The sequence below is a fragment of the Peromyscus eremicus genome, chromosome 1 (assembly GCF_949786415.1).
Source record: "Peromyscus eremicus chromosome 1, PerEre_H2_v1, whole genome shotgun sequence".
NCBI lineage: Eukaryota > Metazoa > Chordata > Mammalia > Rodentia > Cricetidae > Peromyscus > Peromyscus eremicus.
In genome coordinates, this window is record NC_081416.1 from 109,655,670 (window position 1) to 109,674,154 (window position 18,485).

The following is an 18,485-nucleotide window of genomic DNA, read 5'->3' on the forward strand; positions in this document are numbered from 1 at the left end:
CTATTCCTGTCTACCTTTTCTTTCCTTCTTACTCTGTAGCTTGCTGAGTAGCTTCAGTGGCTAGCCCCTGGGTCCTTCTCTGGCTATTTCTTCCTCTCCTCTCAGATTTCTCCTTCTACATATTCTCCCTGCCTGCCAGCCCCACCTATCCTTTTTCCTGCCTCTCCATTGGCCATTCAGTTTTTTATTAGACCATCATCAGGTGTTTTAGACAGGCACAGTAACACAGCTTCTAAACAAATGCAACATAAACGAAAGTAACATACCTTAAAATAATATTCTCCAACACACGTGCACACGCACACACACAACACAGCAGTAGCAGTCCTTCCAACAAGCAAACTAAAGATTCTTAGTAACAAATCTTATATTCCTATAGTTATATTAAAATAAAATAAAGCATAAAAATAAGGTTAATGCAATAATCTATAACCATCACTTAACTAATTCTAAGCTGTTACTCTCTCTTAAAGACGGTACAAGGTGATGGGTTAATGATGCTTCTGATATAACCATCACTTAACTAATTCTATGCTGTTACTCTCTCTTAAAGACAGTACAAGGTGATGAGTTAATGATGCTTCTGATATACTTTCAAGTGTTCTATTATGCTAAAGCCAAAAAAATACAGGACAATTAATCATTGTAGATCATTTAATCTATGAAAATAGTTACAAGCATTGCTACTACCACCTTTTACCTTTTCCTAATACCAAAATCATATTTCTGGTATGAACTATCTGAACTGATAAGTGAACCAACTTAAGATCAATATTACACTTGAATACTTTCAACATTAATTGAAACATTAATTCTATCCATGAACAAATTAGCACTTAAAAACTGCAGGCTGAAGAGTTCACTAGTCCAGCATCATGGATTCATGTCGTCATCAAAGGCATATTAAAAGAAGCTGTGGTGAGGCATTCCTATAAACCCAGCACTCAAGGTGGAGGTAGGAAGATCAGGAATTCAATGTTAGCCTCCAGCTCCATGAGAACCTCTCTCAAAAACAAAACACAAGCGTAAAAGACATTAAATACTTACTGAAAATACTTTTATACAATAGGCATGAGTATTCAGAAGTAAATAGAACAGTCCCTATTTTCAGGAATAGGTGCTTTAAGTACAAAAAAATAAAAACACCCCACCAGAGGCACGGGGTGCAATATTATTGCAATTGCTATGGCTGGTCAAGTGTGGCCCAGCTGGACAGTTGGGATTGGGAAGCCCTGTTCTTCACCAAACAAATGCATCCAATCTAATGCATGAATAGAGAGCCTTTGACAAGCCAGGTGACTGAAATAAGATCTTACAAAGCAAACATGAGATGTGTTTAAAGAGGCTACAGGAAGACTTTTATCATCAAATATTTTCACTTTACTTGAATATCTTCAATAAAGGTACAAGAAATTTCACAATTTGTTAGCCATTTTTTCCTTCAAATGTGAATTTCCTCCAAAATCACATTAAAAAAATGCCATCTCTCCCTGCCAATAGTAGCAAGATATACAAGCTCTAATTGTTTTTTCAGTAATAATACACCAGCAGATGGGAGTGAACACTGATGGAAAATAAAGCAAGAGCTCATAGACAATTTGTCTCTGACTGTAGTTTCCAAAGCCAAGAACAAAAGAGCTCCAGAAGCACAAATAAGCAAGCTGAGCAATGGATTTTCCTAAGGTCATACAAAGAGAAGGCTAGGACCCCATATTCCAGAGGGTGAGTTCCCTCTTGAAGTCGTTATTTGCAAACAGAAACTTACATATAGAGAGAGAAATCATATTTCTCAAAGAAGTCTATTTCCCAGTCTAAGTTTTCTGTGAGCTAAGGAGTTTCTCCAGACTTCCAGTCAAGGTTCTTTATTTCTATCTAAAAGTTAAATGTATTCTGACCAAAAAGAAAAAAGTTAAGGCCAGGGACTTATCATGGTAGAATACTTGCCTAGTATTCATTGAAGCTCTGGGTTCAGTCTACAGCATTGCAAAATAAATTAAATGGATAAAATGTCAGTGTATTCTTTCTTTTTTTAAAGGAAGAGGGGGTTGAGACAAGGTCTCCCTATATAGCTCTCACTGGCCTAGAACTCTAGAGCAGGCTGACCACAAACTCTTAGCAATTGCCTGCCTTTGCCTCCTGGGTGCTGGGATTAAAGGTGTGCAACCACCTTTACAAACTACAACAAGACTATCTACTAAGTACATTTTAATAGGTTTTTATAAGTATGTTGATGCATGTCAATGCTAAAAACAGAGAAATACCAAGCCAAATTTTATCTGTTCTCCCATTGTGTGTACACTGTATCTTAATTAAACTAACTTTATCCAATTTATGTTAATACTGAAGTTTCCTTAAATTTTTAAGTAATGTTACCTTGCCAGGCATGGTGGTACATGCCTTTAAACACAGTACTCAGACTGAGACCTGGTCTCAAAATGGAGGGAAAGAAAGGAGGGAAATCTTTACATTTAGGTCAAAGTTAGGTACATATTAAGTCTTCTGTTGTTCTTCAATGATTCCATTTACTTCTAAAAGACAGAAATACCCCCAACCCTCAGTACTCATCTATGGTGTTATACTGTGTACCCTAATAAAATTTACCTGAAGATAAGAGAACAGAACAAGACACTAGATTAAACATAGAGGCCAGACAGTGGTGGCACACACCTTTAATCCTAGCACTCGGGAGGCAGAAATCTGTCTGGATCTCTGAGTTCAAAACCACCCTGGACTACCTGAGATGACTCAGTCTAGGAGAGGAAAACCAAGCCAGGCAGAGGTGGCACACACCTTTAATCCCAGTACCGGGAAGCACACACACCTTTAATCCCAGGAAACGATGGCGGGGTGGAGAAAGGTATATAAAGCGTGAGGAGATAGGAACTAAAAGCAGAAGCATCCCTTTCAGCTGAGGAGTCTTAGAGGTGTCTTGTTCCTTTGTCTCTCTGATCTTTCAGCATTTACCCCAGTATCAGGCTCTGGGTATTTTTATTATAAGACCGTTCTGAATTCGTGTTACACTTGTCACTGTATTAATAATAAAGTAACATTAAAAACTGAAACACATGATAGTATACAGTACAACAATACATTAAGATGATACTAAGTACATAAAGATATTGGATCTAGTCAAAATTTCAAGTCTGGCCCAGAGTAGTGACATCTGTTATCCTACCACTTGGAAGGCTGAGGAAGGAGAAATCTCAAATTTGAGAGAAGCTTGGGCAAACAGTGAAACCCTGTCTCAAAACAAAATAGCCTAGCTTAGTGGGCCACCTATAACCAATACTCTGGAGGCCGAGGAAGGAGGATTAAAGTGAGTTTGAGGCCAGCCTGAACTAAATACAAAAATTAGCAGGCCAAATAGAGCTACACAGCACTGTCTCAAAGAAACAAAACACAAACAAAAAAGGCTTGAGGCCACAATCTAGTAACAAGTTTCTAGTAAGCAAAAATAGAAATTCAAATTTAGCTTCAAAGTAAGCAAAGCTTTCTTTTCCCATTTCCATGATGGCAAAAGTAAATATGTGGTGGTTCCAACGATGGTACAGTTTGACCAAAGCTATCAAGCAATAACCTCCGACTAAAGGTGTGTGGTTAAAATTCAACTCCTTCTACTATCTGCCCTCAAGTCAATTACTACAACTACACTTTTGACCCTCATAGCCCCAAAGAACCCCACTTTCCAAAGAGAACACTTGTTAACATTCACACACCGCTGCAGTCTTCCTACCTAGACATGTTTGTACATTCTTTTCCTCTGCATGCATACTATTTCTCCTCTCTCCTCATCACTGAAGGTCCAGTTGTGCCAGATGTAGAGGCAGTGCCACCCTCCTCTGATTCTCAATGTCATTAGATTGGTATCTACCTTACATTGCCTGGTAATAGAGTTATGTGTATATGTCATTTTCCTTACTAGTTTAAGAACCCCAGTCAGCAATTTTGCTTTTAGATTTGAATAATCTCCACATAGTAACCTGGGCATATATTAATAGAAGACAGTCAACACCTCAATTATTTAGGAGTTTATTAATTCCCACCATACTACAAGTCTCATTTGGTAGATTCAGCTTTTAAAACACCAAGAATCCGGGCAGTGTGGCGAATGCCTTTAGTCCCAGCACTCGGGAGGCAGAGGCAGGTGGATCTCTGTGAATTCGAGGCCTGCTTGGTTACCAAGCGAGTTCCAGGACAGCTAGGGCTTTTACACAGAGAAACCCTGTCTCAAAAACAAAACAAAAATATCAAGAATAATTGATCTTTTTGAGAAAGACACATCTAAATAGTTAAATTGAAGAAATCAAGGAGCTCTCTCTTCAATCTATTATTCACTATTATCTAAAGAATTTATGTCCATTCATAAATATAGAGCCCCCTCCAAAGGCTAGATTTCTGAACAAGCACACAAAAAAACGTAAGATCATGGTATAGCTGATTTCATTTATTAAAACTCAAACAGTCATGCATAACAACATATAAAATCCACTTTTTGGTCCTCTGTTCCTTCTTTCCCATCCTCTGCAGCCTACAAACTACCAAGTTAGGAAAAAAAAGCACTCCCCAGCTTCATGGCCCTGGCATCTAGCAATAGCAAAGGGAGAGGGGCCCTAAGACACAGATCTGTGGAGTAGAGGTTGAAGACAAAGTCTGGCAAGGTAACAGGACCTTTAAGGGCTCCCTATCCAGCCTCATCTAGCCTCTTCTCTAACACACTGCATTGTACCATCCAAGTTTTTCCCACACTATAAAGCTCGTTCTTACCTTCCTGTCACTACACATGCTAATTTAAAAATAACTCTTTCTATACCTGCAAAATCACTATGCATCCTTTAAAATCTGGTCCCCTCCTCTGTGAAGACTTCACTAACCTCCTTTTCAACTTAATTCCTCCCTCCTACATTGAAAACTTCACACATGAACTATACACACACACCTCAATGTATTTCAATTACTTGGTAGTTTTGCACTCATAATCCTTTTAGGGTAAGGACAAAGTCACATCTTCATATTCTTTCTGAACCTTGATCATTTTCCCTTAGCACCTCACTCACTGTATCTATCTACCCCACTCACTGTATCTATCCAAGACTGGCATAGATCCTGCTCAGTATTAATTCAAAACTAGGCTTGGTACTTTACACCTGGAATCCCAGGAGGTGAGAAAGACTGCTGAGTTCCAGGTCAGTCTAGCATACAGTTAAGACTTTGTCTCAAAAAAAAAAAAAAAAAACCCCAAAAAAAAAAACCAAAAAAAAAAAAAAAAAAAAAAACAGGCAGTGGTAGGGCACACCTTTAATCCCAGTAGAGACAGGTGGATTTCTTGAGTTCGAGGTCAGCCTCGTCTACAGAGCAAGTTCTAGGATGGCTAGGGATACACAGAGAAACCCTGTCTCAAAAAACAAACAAACAAAAAAAAAAAACTTTTTTCTCTCAAAACCAAGTTTTCTAAAGAATGTCATTAAAATATCATTAAATAAGAGTCTTGTTTATCACTCAACACTTCAAGAAAAATACTCACGAAAAGATAAACCCATGAATCTCAGTAGGCCTTCTAAAACAGCATGGCAACTAGAAGGGCAAGGACACAGCTGAGGCAAAGCCCGAAGACACTGCCATCACCATGCACAGCAGTGTATTAAAGGTATATTCTTCATTTCTTACTATTTCTAGTTACACTTTAAATGCTTTTACCAGTATCCTCTATCACAACACACAAGTATTTAGTAAATAAGCTCTTATATCCTACCACAAGGTACAAACTATTGGAAATAACCAAAAGTTTAAAACCAAGGACTGTCTAGAATTCACTTTTAACAACTACATAAGCCTACAATCCTAGAAAGCAGAAAAGCTGAAGGAAAGACTTTACTGACAAAACTATGCCTCAAATCAAATATACCAACAATAGGTAAGCCTTGGAATAAATATTTTCATTTCAAACTGCCCTAATTTTACATGAACTAAATCCAAATGTTTATTTCCCCATTTCCATCATTCCTTCACTCTCAAAATAAAATAAAAATTGACTGAGTCTGTAAAAAAGCTGTTCATTGCACAGCAAACACTATTACTCTTCGAGCAACCCTTCTCTTCCTTTCCTACAATTCCAAAGCACTACTCAATACTACTCCATGGAAACCCACAAAAACCTCCCCACGACTTGACCAGTCAGCATCTTTTATTGCATATTTGTCCCATGCTGCACTTGGCATGGGAAAAGAAGACACATGAGGATCCTCTCTATAAACAATTATAATTACAAGAGCTAAAAAACAACAACAACAACAACAACTTTGAGACAAGAAAAGTATCATTATAAGGAAGTCCAAGACATTTCTGTATAAAAAAAAAACAATTGTTTATTGATGGTTCACCTCTTCACACAATTAAAAAACAACACATAACTCAGAACCTAAAAACATACTGATCAAGTGGTCCATCCAACTGAGAGACTGTTTGAGCCAAATAATTCCATTCGTTCATCAATAAACTATGACCAGTACTTCAGACTAACTCATGAAATTTTCTATTTCATGTTACATGAAGGTAATAGAACTGGACTTCATTCATGATGACCTCAAAAGGGTTTTTTAAAAAGCCAACAAGACAACCTTCAACTATCTTTAGAGTCTCTTAACTTTGCCTCCTATTTTGGCCTCCATTCTCCCTCAGAAACTCAAGCTGAAATTTACCTGCCACTATGCACAGCCCTAAGAGGTGTGCCTTTAAGATGTGATTAGGCCATGAGGACCTAACCTTCATGAGTGGGTTCATGTCATTACTGTGAGAGTGGGTTAGTTAGCAAAGCAAAAGCTCTCATGTGTTCTTTACCATGTGATGCCCTCCATCATATCAAGACCTAGCAAGAAGGACCTCACAGAGGCTGGCACACAGATACTGGACTTCCCAGGTTCGAGAACCATGAAAAGTAAATTTATTTCCTTTACCAATTATTCAATATGTGGTATTCTTTTAAAGTAGCAGAAAATAGATTAAGACACATCTTCACACCATATATAAATATCAGTTCAAAAGTGATCAATCAGTCCTATGTGTAAGAGCTAAAACTATAAAACTGCTAGAAGTGTAAACTTGAATAAGCCAATGGTTTCTTAGATATGATAGCAATAACAACCAAAGGAAATAGATGTTTACCAATATTAAGTACTTCTGTCTATCAAAGTCACCTGGGAGTTGCTTTGTTCTGCTCAGATTAAACCAGGACACATTAATTTGATCTGATTTGATTTACTGCGTCGGCTACTGGGGAATTTTTCCCTATCACCTACAATGTCCAAACTTTAAAAAATGGATGAATATCCAAACAAAATGTAGTATGTCTATACAAGGTAAAAATTACTCCTCTATAAGAAAGAAGTATGGTTACTACAGCAGCAAGGATGGACCTTCAAAGCATTACCCTAATTGAATGATACCTGAAGCAAAGACCATATGCTACGATTTTACTAACATGAAAAGCCCAGAACAGATACAATAGATTCCTGGTTGTGGTAGAGTAAAGAGAATAGGAATGACTATTATCAGACACAGAATTTCTTTGTAGGGGGATGAAAAATGTTCTAGAATTAGGTAACAGTGATGGGCACATACATGTTATGAATACACACCACTGAACACTTTGAAACAGTTAAGTTGTCGGCAATATGAATCGTGTTTCAATTAACAATTATAAAATTCTCCCTTGCCAGGTGGTAGTGACACCATGCCTTTGATGCCAGCAAAAGGGAAGCAGAAGCAGGCGGGTATCTCTTAGTTCAAGGCCAGCCTGGTTTACACAGTTCCAGGACAGCCAGAGCAACACAGAGAAAGCCTGTCTTGGGAAAAATAAAATAAAAAAATAACAAAAAATTCTCTTAACTTAAAACTTGTAAACACAACATTTGAGGCATGCATGTATACACATGCAGAGAGGGGGAGGGAGCATAAAGCCTCACAATCCCCTTTTCATGCTACCTTAGGACTAGTTAAGAGGTAATACTTTAAATTACTCTATACAATGAATAAAATAAATTTCTGTAAACAAATACCTGAAGTTTATAAAAAAATTTATCAATACTCTCTATATAAATACCCTTACTATTTATTTGTTGGTGTATAGTTAAATTACATAGATATTTTTAGATATCAAATCATATTAGATGTTTCAAAATACAACATTTCTTAAGCACTCAAAGATAGCTAATTCTATGACCAGCAAGCTGTCATGTTCTAAGTTATAGTCATATAAGGACCCATAATCAATACAAATAAACACAATCAAAATATAGCAACCGGCCATATCCTGTGAAGACACCTGCAGAGCAAACCTGGACTCTGTAGTGAGGAAAGTAGTAAAGCATGATTAACTTCCTCACCCACTACTTGAAAGAACTATCCTTGAGGTATATCTGGCCCCTAGGACTCTCCAGTAGTAAGTTGCTACTAGAGATTCTAGCACATTTCTAAGACTAGAATTTCCAGGTTTCAGAGAAAATTTCAACAATCTCCATCAATCCCTAGCATGAAATGAAGGTTCCAGATTTAGTAATATTTTTACTACCATCACTAGCTCTCCTAATCCTTACCTTGGATTTCATTCAGATTCCTTCCAAAAAAATTATTTCATTTCTATCTAGTAAGTGTATTTCTCCTTTGTTATGGGGGGGGGGACCTCCCACATAGTTGTTCCCTTGAAGGTCAATGTCATCAGCACCTCGTTGGAGTAGAGCACAGAGGGACTCAATCATTTGAGATCTAGTTTTAGATCCCTACTTCATACTTAAAATTGTACTTCTCCTTTCAAGAACATCCTTCAAGATGTACATTTTAATACCTCCTTCCAATTGAAGAACCATAACCAAAAGTTTTCCTTGTTACAATGTTTCTCCCTCATCACCAACCAACAATTGAACTAAGCCACACCTCTTAAGAGCTTCTGAGGCCTAAGAAACCCACAGCCGCCCGTTACGTTACAATGTCTTCGCAATGTTACACTAGATTTAAGTAAGCTGTCCTAGGAAAACCAATCCTAGACTGCTGAGGCAGATCTCTCCGCTGTTTCCACAGACTTCCCGGATTAGTGTTAGCCATAAAGGCAGATACATGCCTATTCACTACTTACTGAACACCAGAGTGCTGCTGAGTATACTGTGAAGAGAAACAGAATAGCCAGGGAAACAAAAACTACAAAGAAAACTTTTCACATAAATCCCACAAGTATGTCTGCTCTGACTACAGTTTAAGAAAATTACAAACTTTGTAAACGGTGGTAAATATGCTGGAGAGATGGTTCAGTAGTTAAGAGTGCTTACTTGGTGACCCATTTACATGGCATTTTCAGCTTAGACTCTACAAGAAAAAATATATGTGGTGAAATATTTAAAAAGAAAGAGAACCGGGCAGTGGTGGTGCACGCCTTTAATCCCAGCACTTGAGAGGCAGAGGCAGGTGGATCTCTGTGAATTCGAGGCTAGCCTGGTCTACATAGTGCATTCTAGGGCAGTAGGACAGCCAGGGCTGTTACACAGAGAAACCCTATTGAGAGAGAGAGAGAGAGAGAGAGAGAGAGAGAGAGAGAACGAGCGCTTCCTTTTCAAAAGTGCTCTTTCAGCGGACCTGAGTTTAGTTCTCAGCACCCACGTCAGACAACTTAAAATTGCCGGTAACTGCAGCTTCAAAGGGATCCAAGACCTCTGGCCTCTGTGGGCACTGCAATTGTGTTCAGACCCAGACACATATAACTAAAAATAACTAATCTTTTTAAAATATTTTGTATCTCAAGTTCCTCCTGGAGCACCCTTTACTCCTAATATCCTTCCCAAAAGTATATATTTTAGTCTTGGTACCTTTATATGCATAAAAACTGAGGATCCTAAAGAACCTTTTTGTGAGTTTTCTCTATGAATATTTAATGTCAGAAATTGAAACTGAGTAGTTTTAAATGTATTCATTTGGAAATAAAATCATTCATTGTATTAGCAGGTTTTATGAAAATTATATTTAAAATTTAGAAGACTAGCATTAGAACACTTTTCATAAAAGTCTTTACTATATGGATTGACAATAGAGTTAAGCTGTTACTGTTTGCCAATACATTCATTTGCAATAATCACACAGCACAAAGCCTCTAGAAAACTCTACTGTACAAGAATAGAGAAGGGCAGTTGTATCTTAGGATATGTAACACTAAGTTTTGACCTCAAAAACTTGCCAAGGTTGTAGACTCCCAGGAGTCCTTGGTTGAGACCTAAAGAACTGCTGCCAACGAAGGGGCAAAGACCAGGTCTGTGGTATGGGAACAAAGGAACACCCCGTGCAAAAGAAACATGAATGACGCAGACCTTATTACACCTTTCACAGAAACTGGCTCAAAATGAGTACAGAACCAAATGAAAATTACAGAACCAAGTTTCTGGAAGACAATATGGGGAGTAATCCAAACAACTTTGGATTTGGTGATTACTCTTTAGATACAACACTAAAGGCATAATCCAAGAGGAAGTGATGCTTACTTAGACCAGTGGTTCTCACCCTTCTTAATGCTGCGACCCTTTAGTACAGTTCCTCATGTCGCAGTGACCTCCAACCTTAAAATTATTTTCACTGCTATTTCATAACTGTAATTTTGCTACTGTTATAAATCATAACGTGAAGATCTGATATATGACCGCTGTCAAAGGGTCGCTCAACCCCAGGGGCTGAGAACCACTCACTGGTCTAGACTATACTGAAACTAAAATTTTCTGCTTTCTGAAAGATACTGTCAAAAACAAACAAACAAACAAACAAAAAAGGACTAGCCACAAAAGTATTTGCAAAAGATGTGAGACAAGTCAATTATCCAAAACACACAAAAAATAAAAAACAAAAGCCCCCTCTTAAAATTCAGTAAGAAAACAAAGAATCTGACTTTTAGGAAGAATCAAAGACTATAACAGAAGAAACTTCATCAAAGACCTACAGATACCAACCAAGTATATGAAGAACTATCATATAAGGCATGATATGAACAGGATGAACCCTACCACCCACCTACAAAGAGTAGTCAAATCCAGAATGAAGTGAAAACACCAAACACAAGACAAGATTCTCATTCATTACTGGTAGGAATAAAAAGTGATAAGGTGACTTTGGAAAATGGTTTAGGAGTTTCTCACAAAACAAAACATACTTACTGTAACACATACAGAAAAATGCTGAAAAAGGTTAAAACATAATTGGCAAAACTTGGGCAGAACCAAGATGTCCTTCAGTAGAATGGACAAATAGTCCATGGTACATACAACAGAATATTATTCAGTGTTTAAAGAAAATGAGCAGTATTCAGACATGGAAAGACAGGCTCATTTGAAGTGCATATTACTGGGTGAAAAGCTCAATGTGAAAAGGCTACCTTCTGTATGCAAGATCCCAACCACATAGCTTCCTGAAAAAAGTAAAACTATGAAGACAGTGAAAAATCAGAGGCTTCAAGGGGTTTGGAAAACCACAAAGCATTTCAGGACAGTCAAATTAACCCTATATGACAATGTAATAGTGGATATATACATGTATTTGTCCAAACCTATAGAATTAAAAAAGCCAAGAGTGAATCCTAATGTGAACTGCTTGGTGGTGGTGACATATTAAAAGGGATTTATCAATTATACAAATATACCACTTTAGTCAACATTTTTGACAATATAGACATGAGGGAATGCAACTGCATGGGAAATCTCTGACCCTTCCTATGAACTGAATAGCGCTCTAAGAAATACTCATCTTGCTGAACCTTAACATACTTCAATACTAGACTTGAGCTCAATGCCCAGTCCACCTCTTCCTGAATGTGACCTTGTAGAGAAACAAAAGCCTCTCATGTGAAGTTATTAAAAGGGAAGAACTAGTTAATAAATGTAAAGTGTCCTGCATACAATAAATTCAAAAGAATATTCATCAAAAAAAAAAAAAAATCAATGGTGGCACATGCCCATAATCCTAGCACTTGAGAAGTAGAGGCAAGAGGACCAGGAGTTTAAGATTATCATCAGCTACATAGTGAGTTTGAGGCTAGCCTGGTCTACATGGGACCCTGTTTCAAAAAAATATTAATAAATAAAACTAGGCATAAGTCCAAAAGCTATACACTAGCTACCTACAAATATATGAGAAATCCTCAGCATTATGACAAAATCCGGCAAATCAAAACTCTGAATATAATTTTTTAATGCAAAAGTTTAGGTTCATCAATATTAACTTTTTTTAATGAATTCATTAGTCAAAATTAACAGAACAATTCTTCATGAAAAGAACAATATACACAATGAACATAGAAAACTCTAAAAGGTCATATTCAAAATTCCAGTTCTCTAGAAAAATACATAAAGCACTTCAACTGGGAACATAATGAGACAGAACACAAAGTAATGGAAATGCCACTTTTGCCACCAAAAGAACAGGAAGAGCAAATACTAAACCTTTACTTTCAAAGGAGGTAGGACTCCAACCTCTTCCCAAGAAACCTTTATACTCTGTTTCTTACCGATTTGGTTTTTAAAAAGCAGTAACATTAAACACTTTGAAACTAAAAATAAACATGCAACTTTCTATGAATTGTGTTTAAACTTTCATTTTAATATTCTAAATGATGGACAAAGTCAAAGTAAGCATTTTTATTTAAACTAAAGCAAAACTTTGGGGCCTGGTGCCACAGGCCTATAATCACGACACAGAAAGCTGAGGCAAGAGGATCACAAGTTCAAGGTCTGCCTGGGCTATAAAGAAAACTCAAGGTCATCCTGTCTCAAGAACAAAAATAAGAAAAGGGCAGTGTATTCACAGCTCAGTGGTAGAACACTTGCCCAGCATGTATAAGGCCCTAGAGTCAATCCCTATTATTGTAAATTAAATCAATTTTAATAATTAAAAATTTTTGATAACTAGAATTTTTAATGAGATTATTTTAAAACATCAATATATTTCACATAAATGCTTTGTAAGCAATCATGGAAGTACATGCTTGTCATCAATCCCATCTCTCAGGAGGCAGAGGCAAGACTCTTGAGTTCAAGGCCAACCTGGGCTACATAGATTTCCAGGCCAACCTAAGCATGCAAAACATAAGAAAAATAGCCAAGTCACTATGAAGTGCTTCATTTCTCACTTACACTTCTAAACTAAAAGACACTTTAAAATTATCTATATAAAGAAACATATAATAAAGCTAAGAAACACGATTCTCCAATTATATTATTAAGCACTTCTTAAATACAAATCATTTTTTAAAAATGTTTTAGAATTCATTTGGTAATTACAAATCCAACAGCTAAAAAGGATGAATGTCAGATCTCTTATTGTGAGAAGCAATAAAGTTTTCCTTGTTTATGGGGAAAAAAAAAAGTTTTCTCTTTTGCCAGGAGGTGGTTTAGTCCCAGCACTGGAGAGGCAGAGGCAGGCAGATCTCTCTTGAGTTCAAGACCAGCCTGGTCTACAAATCAAGTTCCTGGACAGCCAGGGCCACACAGAGAAACCCTGTCTTGAAAAAAACAAAACAAAACAAACAAACAAACCAATAAATAAATAAATAAATAAAGGAGGTTGGCCTTCTGTTTACATGAGTTCCACATCATCAGATCAAAATCATTTGGTAGGAAACAAGTTGTATCTGAACCACACACATTTTTTTTCTTCATTATTCCCTGAACAACTACAACTGTTTACACAGCATTTACATCATAGCAGGTTTAAGTAATATGGAGATGCTGTAAGATGTACAGGAAGATGTGTAGGTTGTGCGCAAACGCTGCACTTTACAAAGGACTTGAACAGCTGTAGATTCGGGTGGGGAGATGGCTGTGTTTAAAAATTTAAGGGTTGTGCTCTTCTATCTTGATTACAAACAGCCATTAGAAGCCTGAAATTAAATGGAAAATCATGCTTATTTTTCAAGTTTAAAGACCCTTCACACTAGGAACATTAGTAAACACTTTTATGCACTAATATCTATAAGACAAAAAAACTTGAATAAACATACAATGTAGTATGAATTGACTCATAATTTATGCACAATAATCACTTCCTAATATGGAAAGATACTGCCAAGGAAGTACACAAAAGCCATCTCCACATGCTAAAGGATTTATAGGGATGGCAAATTACTAGGCATATTTTTGTTAAATGCTACCATTTTAAAAATGAAATTGTTTCCACTCAGTTCAAAGAAGCAGACATTAGTAGTTGAGGATATTAAGAAGCCTAAGAGAACTAAGCTTTCAAAATTAAGAAAAGTTTTTTAAAGGGGCAAAAATTACTTAAAACGATGCATTTCTTTATTATATATTATATAGCCTGAAGTTCATGGCATTGACACCAAAAATTGTCTGTGGATAACTTTTCAAAGCAGGTTGAAGTGGAAAGGGAGGGTTGTAAACCAATCATTAGAGAGATTTTACTGAAATATTAGTGAAAAACAGTTTTACAATAAAGGGAAAAAAGTATCATTGTTTTAAGGTCTCATTAAGAAGACAAAGAGGCACCTTATTATTAATACACTAGTATTAAAACATTAGTAAGTATATTCAAGCTCTAAAAGTATGAGAGTTTGTAAACACAGTTGTAGTAGAGAAAAAGTACAGATGTAAGGTTATCCTTAAAGACCAACTAGTTCAAATCTCTAGTAGTGACTACTACAAAAGGTCACTACCTTAATAAAACCACAACCTTTACTTCTGACTTCTACCCATTCTAGCAACACTTTAGAATCATTGCTGGAACTGAAGATGCAACCTTTATAAAGAATGTTTCAATGCTGTATCTGTTGTTATAATTGATCATTTGAGTTAAAGAAAAACATCTCACATATGCCCAAGTATCTTCTGCCCTCTCCACACCAAAAAACAAAAACAAATGAAAAACCACAAACATAGCATTAAAATAAACAGTAGGATTTTGCATCACAGAACCCAGTATTTCGGCATAGGCCAGGAGGGCTGAGGCAGAAGGATGGTCTCAAGTTCAAGGCCAGCTTGGGCTACACAGCCAATTTTGAGACAAGCCTGGAACTGGAAGGAGGGAGGAGAAATGATTCTGTGGGTAGTCTTTCCAAAGAATGTAAACAGAAACGTCTACTCCAATTATTGTATATTTTCAAAACCCATTTATGATTTATTCACACTATCCTAAAGAATGTTTACAGACGTGTCACCATTTTAAATCCACTCTCTAAACAGGGAAAGACAGTTGAACAGCAGCCTATATGAGGACCACAGCCAACCAAGATGAAGAGTTTTATAAACACTTTTTCACAGCTAGGGAACAAATCACAATGAATAATAGGTCTGTCTGTGGCAATAACTTGTTCTAACAGCACTTCATGAGCAATGTATCTTAGAAGAATTCACACGCTGTGTGTGTGTGTGTGTGTGTGTGAAGTACAAACCTCACAGCCAAAGTCCAAATGAGAAACAAGATTCCTTACAGTGAATTCCCTTTCAGGACAAGCTCACTCTTGCTTCACAGGGCAAAGCAACTTTCATGTATGATGAAAGTCAGTTCAGCTAATGTGTCCGGGAGTCATTTAAAAAGAGAATTTACTATCGTTGACTATATCTCTATTTTTTTTTTTCCTGAAACGTTCCACTGACTCAAAGATAGAGTGATCCACTGAGCTTTGTATCCTGAGGCAAAGGAGCAACAAGAAAAAGGAGGTGGTTTTACAGGTGGCTCCCGGGTTAGAAAACAATTGGGAGGAGTTTGTTCTATTAACTGTACCTAAATTAGTGCTGGAGTAATACTATGCCGCTTAAGCAATCGTAGTTATCAAAAATACAACCAGCATGAATTAAAATGTTTCCACACTTGATTATTTGTACCTAAATTTATTAATCCATTTCTAATCCCAACACTTCACACTCAAGCTTCCAAATTCAAACCGCCAATGTTAACAGTTCCAGGAACTGATACCCAAACCAGTAAGGCCCTTTTCCATATCCCCATATGAATTAAAAAAGGGAAAGGTCGGACATGTACAACTCACCCAACTTTAAAACTCAAGATAGTATAATGATGGCGAATAAAAACAGTAACTTCCCACAAAGCTTTCCCCACACCACCCCGAATCCCTTTGTTTCTACTCCCTGCAAATATAAATGGAATAAAAGCCGAGTACCTGGGTACAATATTGAAGGAAGGAGGTGACATAAAGTCAAAGGAACTTAGTGGAAGCTACAGAGGCAAAGATAACCCAAAGGGGAGTTAGAAAAGTAGGAAAAGAACCCCAAAAGGAATGGGAGGAAAATCTAGGAAGGATGTGGGAACCACTTTAAGGGCTGCGAAGTGACAGGAATCTGGGCCCACCAAGCCGATTTAGTACGGAAAGGCGAAAAAAAGCTAACGGGGGAACAATGGGGCGGTGAGTCCCGGAGCTAGCAGGGAGACACTGAGCCGAGGGCGGCGAGGTACGGGACGGGTGGGAAGGAAGGGCAAAAGCTGCAGTAGCTGGGAAAGGAGTTCGGGTGAGGAACTGGGTGGGAGGCAAGTTGGTGGAGCGCGAAGGGGCATGGTGGTGCCTGGAGCCAGGAGGAGAGGGTCTCGGGGGATCTCCGGGGGAGAAAATGGCTTGTCACAGTGCTTTCTCTTTTGAGAGGAGAGCTGAGGCCGTTAAAGGCAGGTGTGATGGAAGCAGAAAAGAACACAGCCCGACGAGGCATAGGAGCCACGGTGCAGATAAGACGCAGGGAGGGAAAAGGCAGCTCCAGAGGGAGAGGAAGAAGATGGAGAGGGGGAGCAGGAGGGGGAGCGGGGGGGGGGGCTTCACTCACAGTCCAGGTGCTTTTTCTTGGGGCCCATGATCTCGTGGGTCGTGGCCTTGCATACCGTCTTGGAGACCGCCGAGCCAGTGACACTGTGCTGGGCCGCGGTGATTCGGTCCGTCAGGCTCTGGCCAGACATCTCTGCGGCTCGTCCGCCACCCCTTGCGCTCGGCAGCCGGCGGGGCCTGGGACCCCCAAGCGCCCGAGGGTCCCCACCCCCCACCGCACCCCCTACCCCCACCGGCTCCCGGCCCGCCTGCCGGCCTGGGGCGGGGCTCAGGGCCGCGCGCCGCCACCCGCCCGGAGCGCCCCGGCTCGCGTGCCCCCCGCGGGCTCCCACACCCAGTCGGGGCACTCCCGGGCCCCGCGCCGCAGCCTCGGCCCACCCCTGCCCTGGTCAGCTGGCACCCGCTCGGGCAAGAGGGACAGGCAGCTGCAGGAAAATGGCGGCGCCAGGCTCCTCCTCGGAGCTTTCCGGGCTGCCCCTGCGTCACGTGACTCGGGTCCCGCCCCCTGCTCCCTTCCTCCCGCCCCTTTTCCCGTCCCTTTCCTCGCCGGCGCGCCCCCCTCCCTCGCTCCGGCGGCGAGGGAAGAGCGGGGCGGCGCCCGCGCGCTACGTGATGGAACCCGCCCGGCGGGCGCAACAGGAGGCCCGCCCGCGGGGGGACAGCGCGGCCCGCCGCGTCACGTGACGCGCCCTGCCAACAGGTCGCCCCAGGCGGGGCCCGCGTGTCATAGGGGCGGGGGGAGGGGCGGCCCGCTGCGCCCCTCTTTCGGTGCAAGGCGAGGACGTCCTCGTGGCTGAGGCGGAGGCGGTCGGCTTGACAAAGAGGTGAGGCGGCGGCCTGTGCGCAGCTTCTCCCCGAGATGGAGGTGTCTGGGCCCCGGGGCTTCTCCCTCGCTCCATCTGGCGACGACCCCGTGGCCCTTCTCCCGCCTTAAAGGAAAAGGCCCCAGCCAGGCTCTTTTTCTGAGCCTCCAAGCAGGCCTCTTGGCTGTGGAACTATTCAAAGACACATACACACCGTTTTCTGGTTTTGTTTTTTTTTTTAAAGTCGGAAAGGTCTTCTTGCACCCCCTCGTTTTCCTTGAGTGCTGGAAATGTCACCTAGTTTTGTTTATCTCGACTACTAAAACTCGCCACGTTCCTGCCAGGCTAAATTTAGATATAAAGCAGCAGCCCGGTATTCGTTTTCTACGGTGTCAAATACGACAGGAAACACATAGCTTCAGTGGAATTTGAAAAGGGAAGTAGTAGGATGATGTCAACAGTGATTAACTTGACCCTACAAGGCTGACAACTAGGGAGATTAAAGGTCCACACCATAGAAGGAAGTGAGACCGGTCGGTAAATGGAGAAGTCTCATTCAGAGAGTCAGACATCAGTACCTGCGATCTCCCCTGGTTTAGTCTTTCTTCCCTTTGGCCTCTTTTCTCCTCTTGTGTGAGCCAGATTTCCATGGAAAGATATTGACGCTGCCTGGTAGGCATTTTAGAACAGTATTACATCCTGAGACTCCGATCTGTGAAATCCAGACGATCTATTAGCAAAGCCTTTTAAAATGTTATTAATGCTCTACATTTAACTCAGGGTTAGGGATAAATTTTAAATTCTTTGTGAATGTTAAGTCACCATCATGGTTATATGTAATCTTGCTAGTTTCAAATGAAATGCTAGCGTACTCAAAATCCGTG

At 39.8% G+C, this 18,485-nt stretch overlaps 1 protein-coding gene across 14 annotated transcripts in view; it reads right to left on the bottom strand.

Annotated features, from left to right (window-relative positions):
• Picalm (phosphatidylinositol binding clathrin assembly protein) overlaps nucleotides 1-17,022 on the bottom strand; it is a 90,902-nt gene extending 73,880 nt beyond the window's left edge. For 13 of the 14 annotated variants that reach the window (XM_059271584.1, XM_059271569.1, XM_059271576.1 and 10 more), the window contains exon 1: nucleotides 16,800-17,022. In XM_059271584.1, coding sequence (XP_059127567.1) covers nucleotides 16,800-16,929 — 130 coding nt within the window. In that variant the 5' untranslated portion in view covers nucleotides 16,930-17,022. The remainder of the gene's footprint in view (nucleotides 1-16,799) is intronic. The other variant, XM_059271505.1, reaches the window with a different exon arrangement.
• Between the last annotated feature and the right edge of the window lie 1,463 nt (nucleotides 17,023-18,485).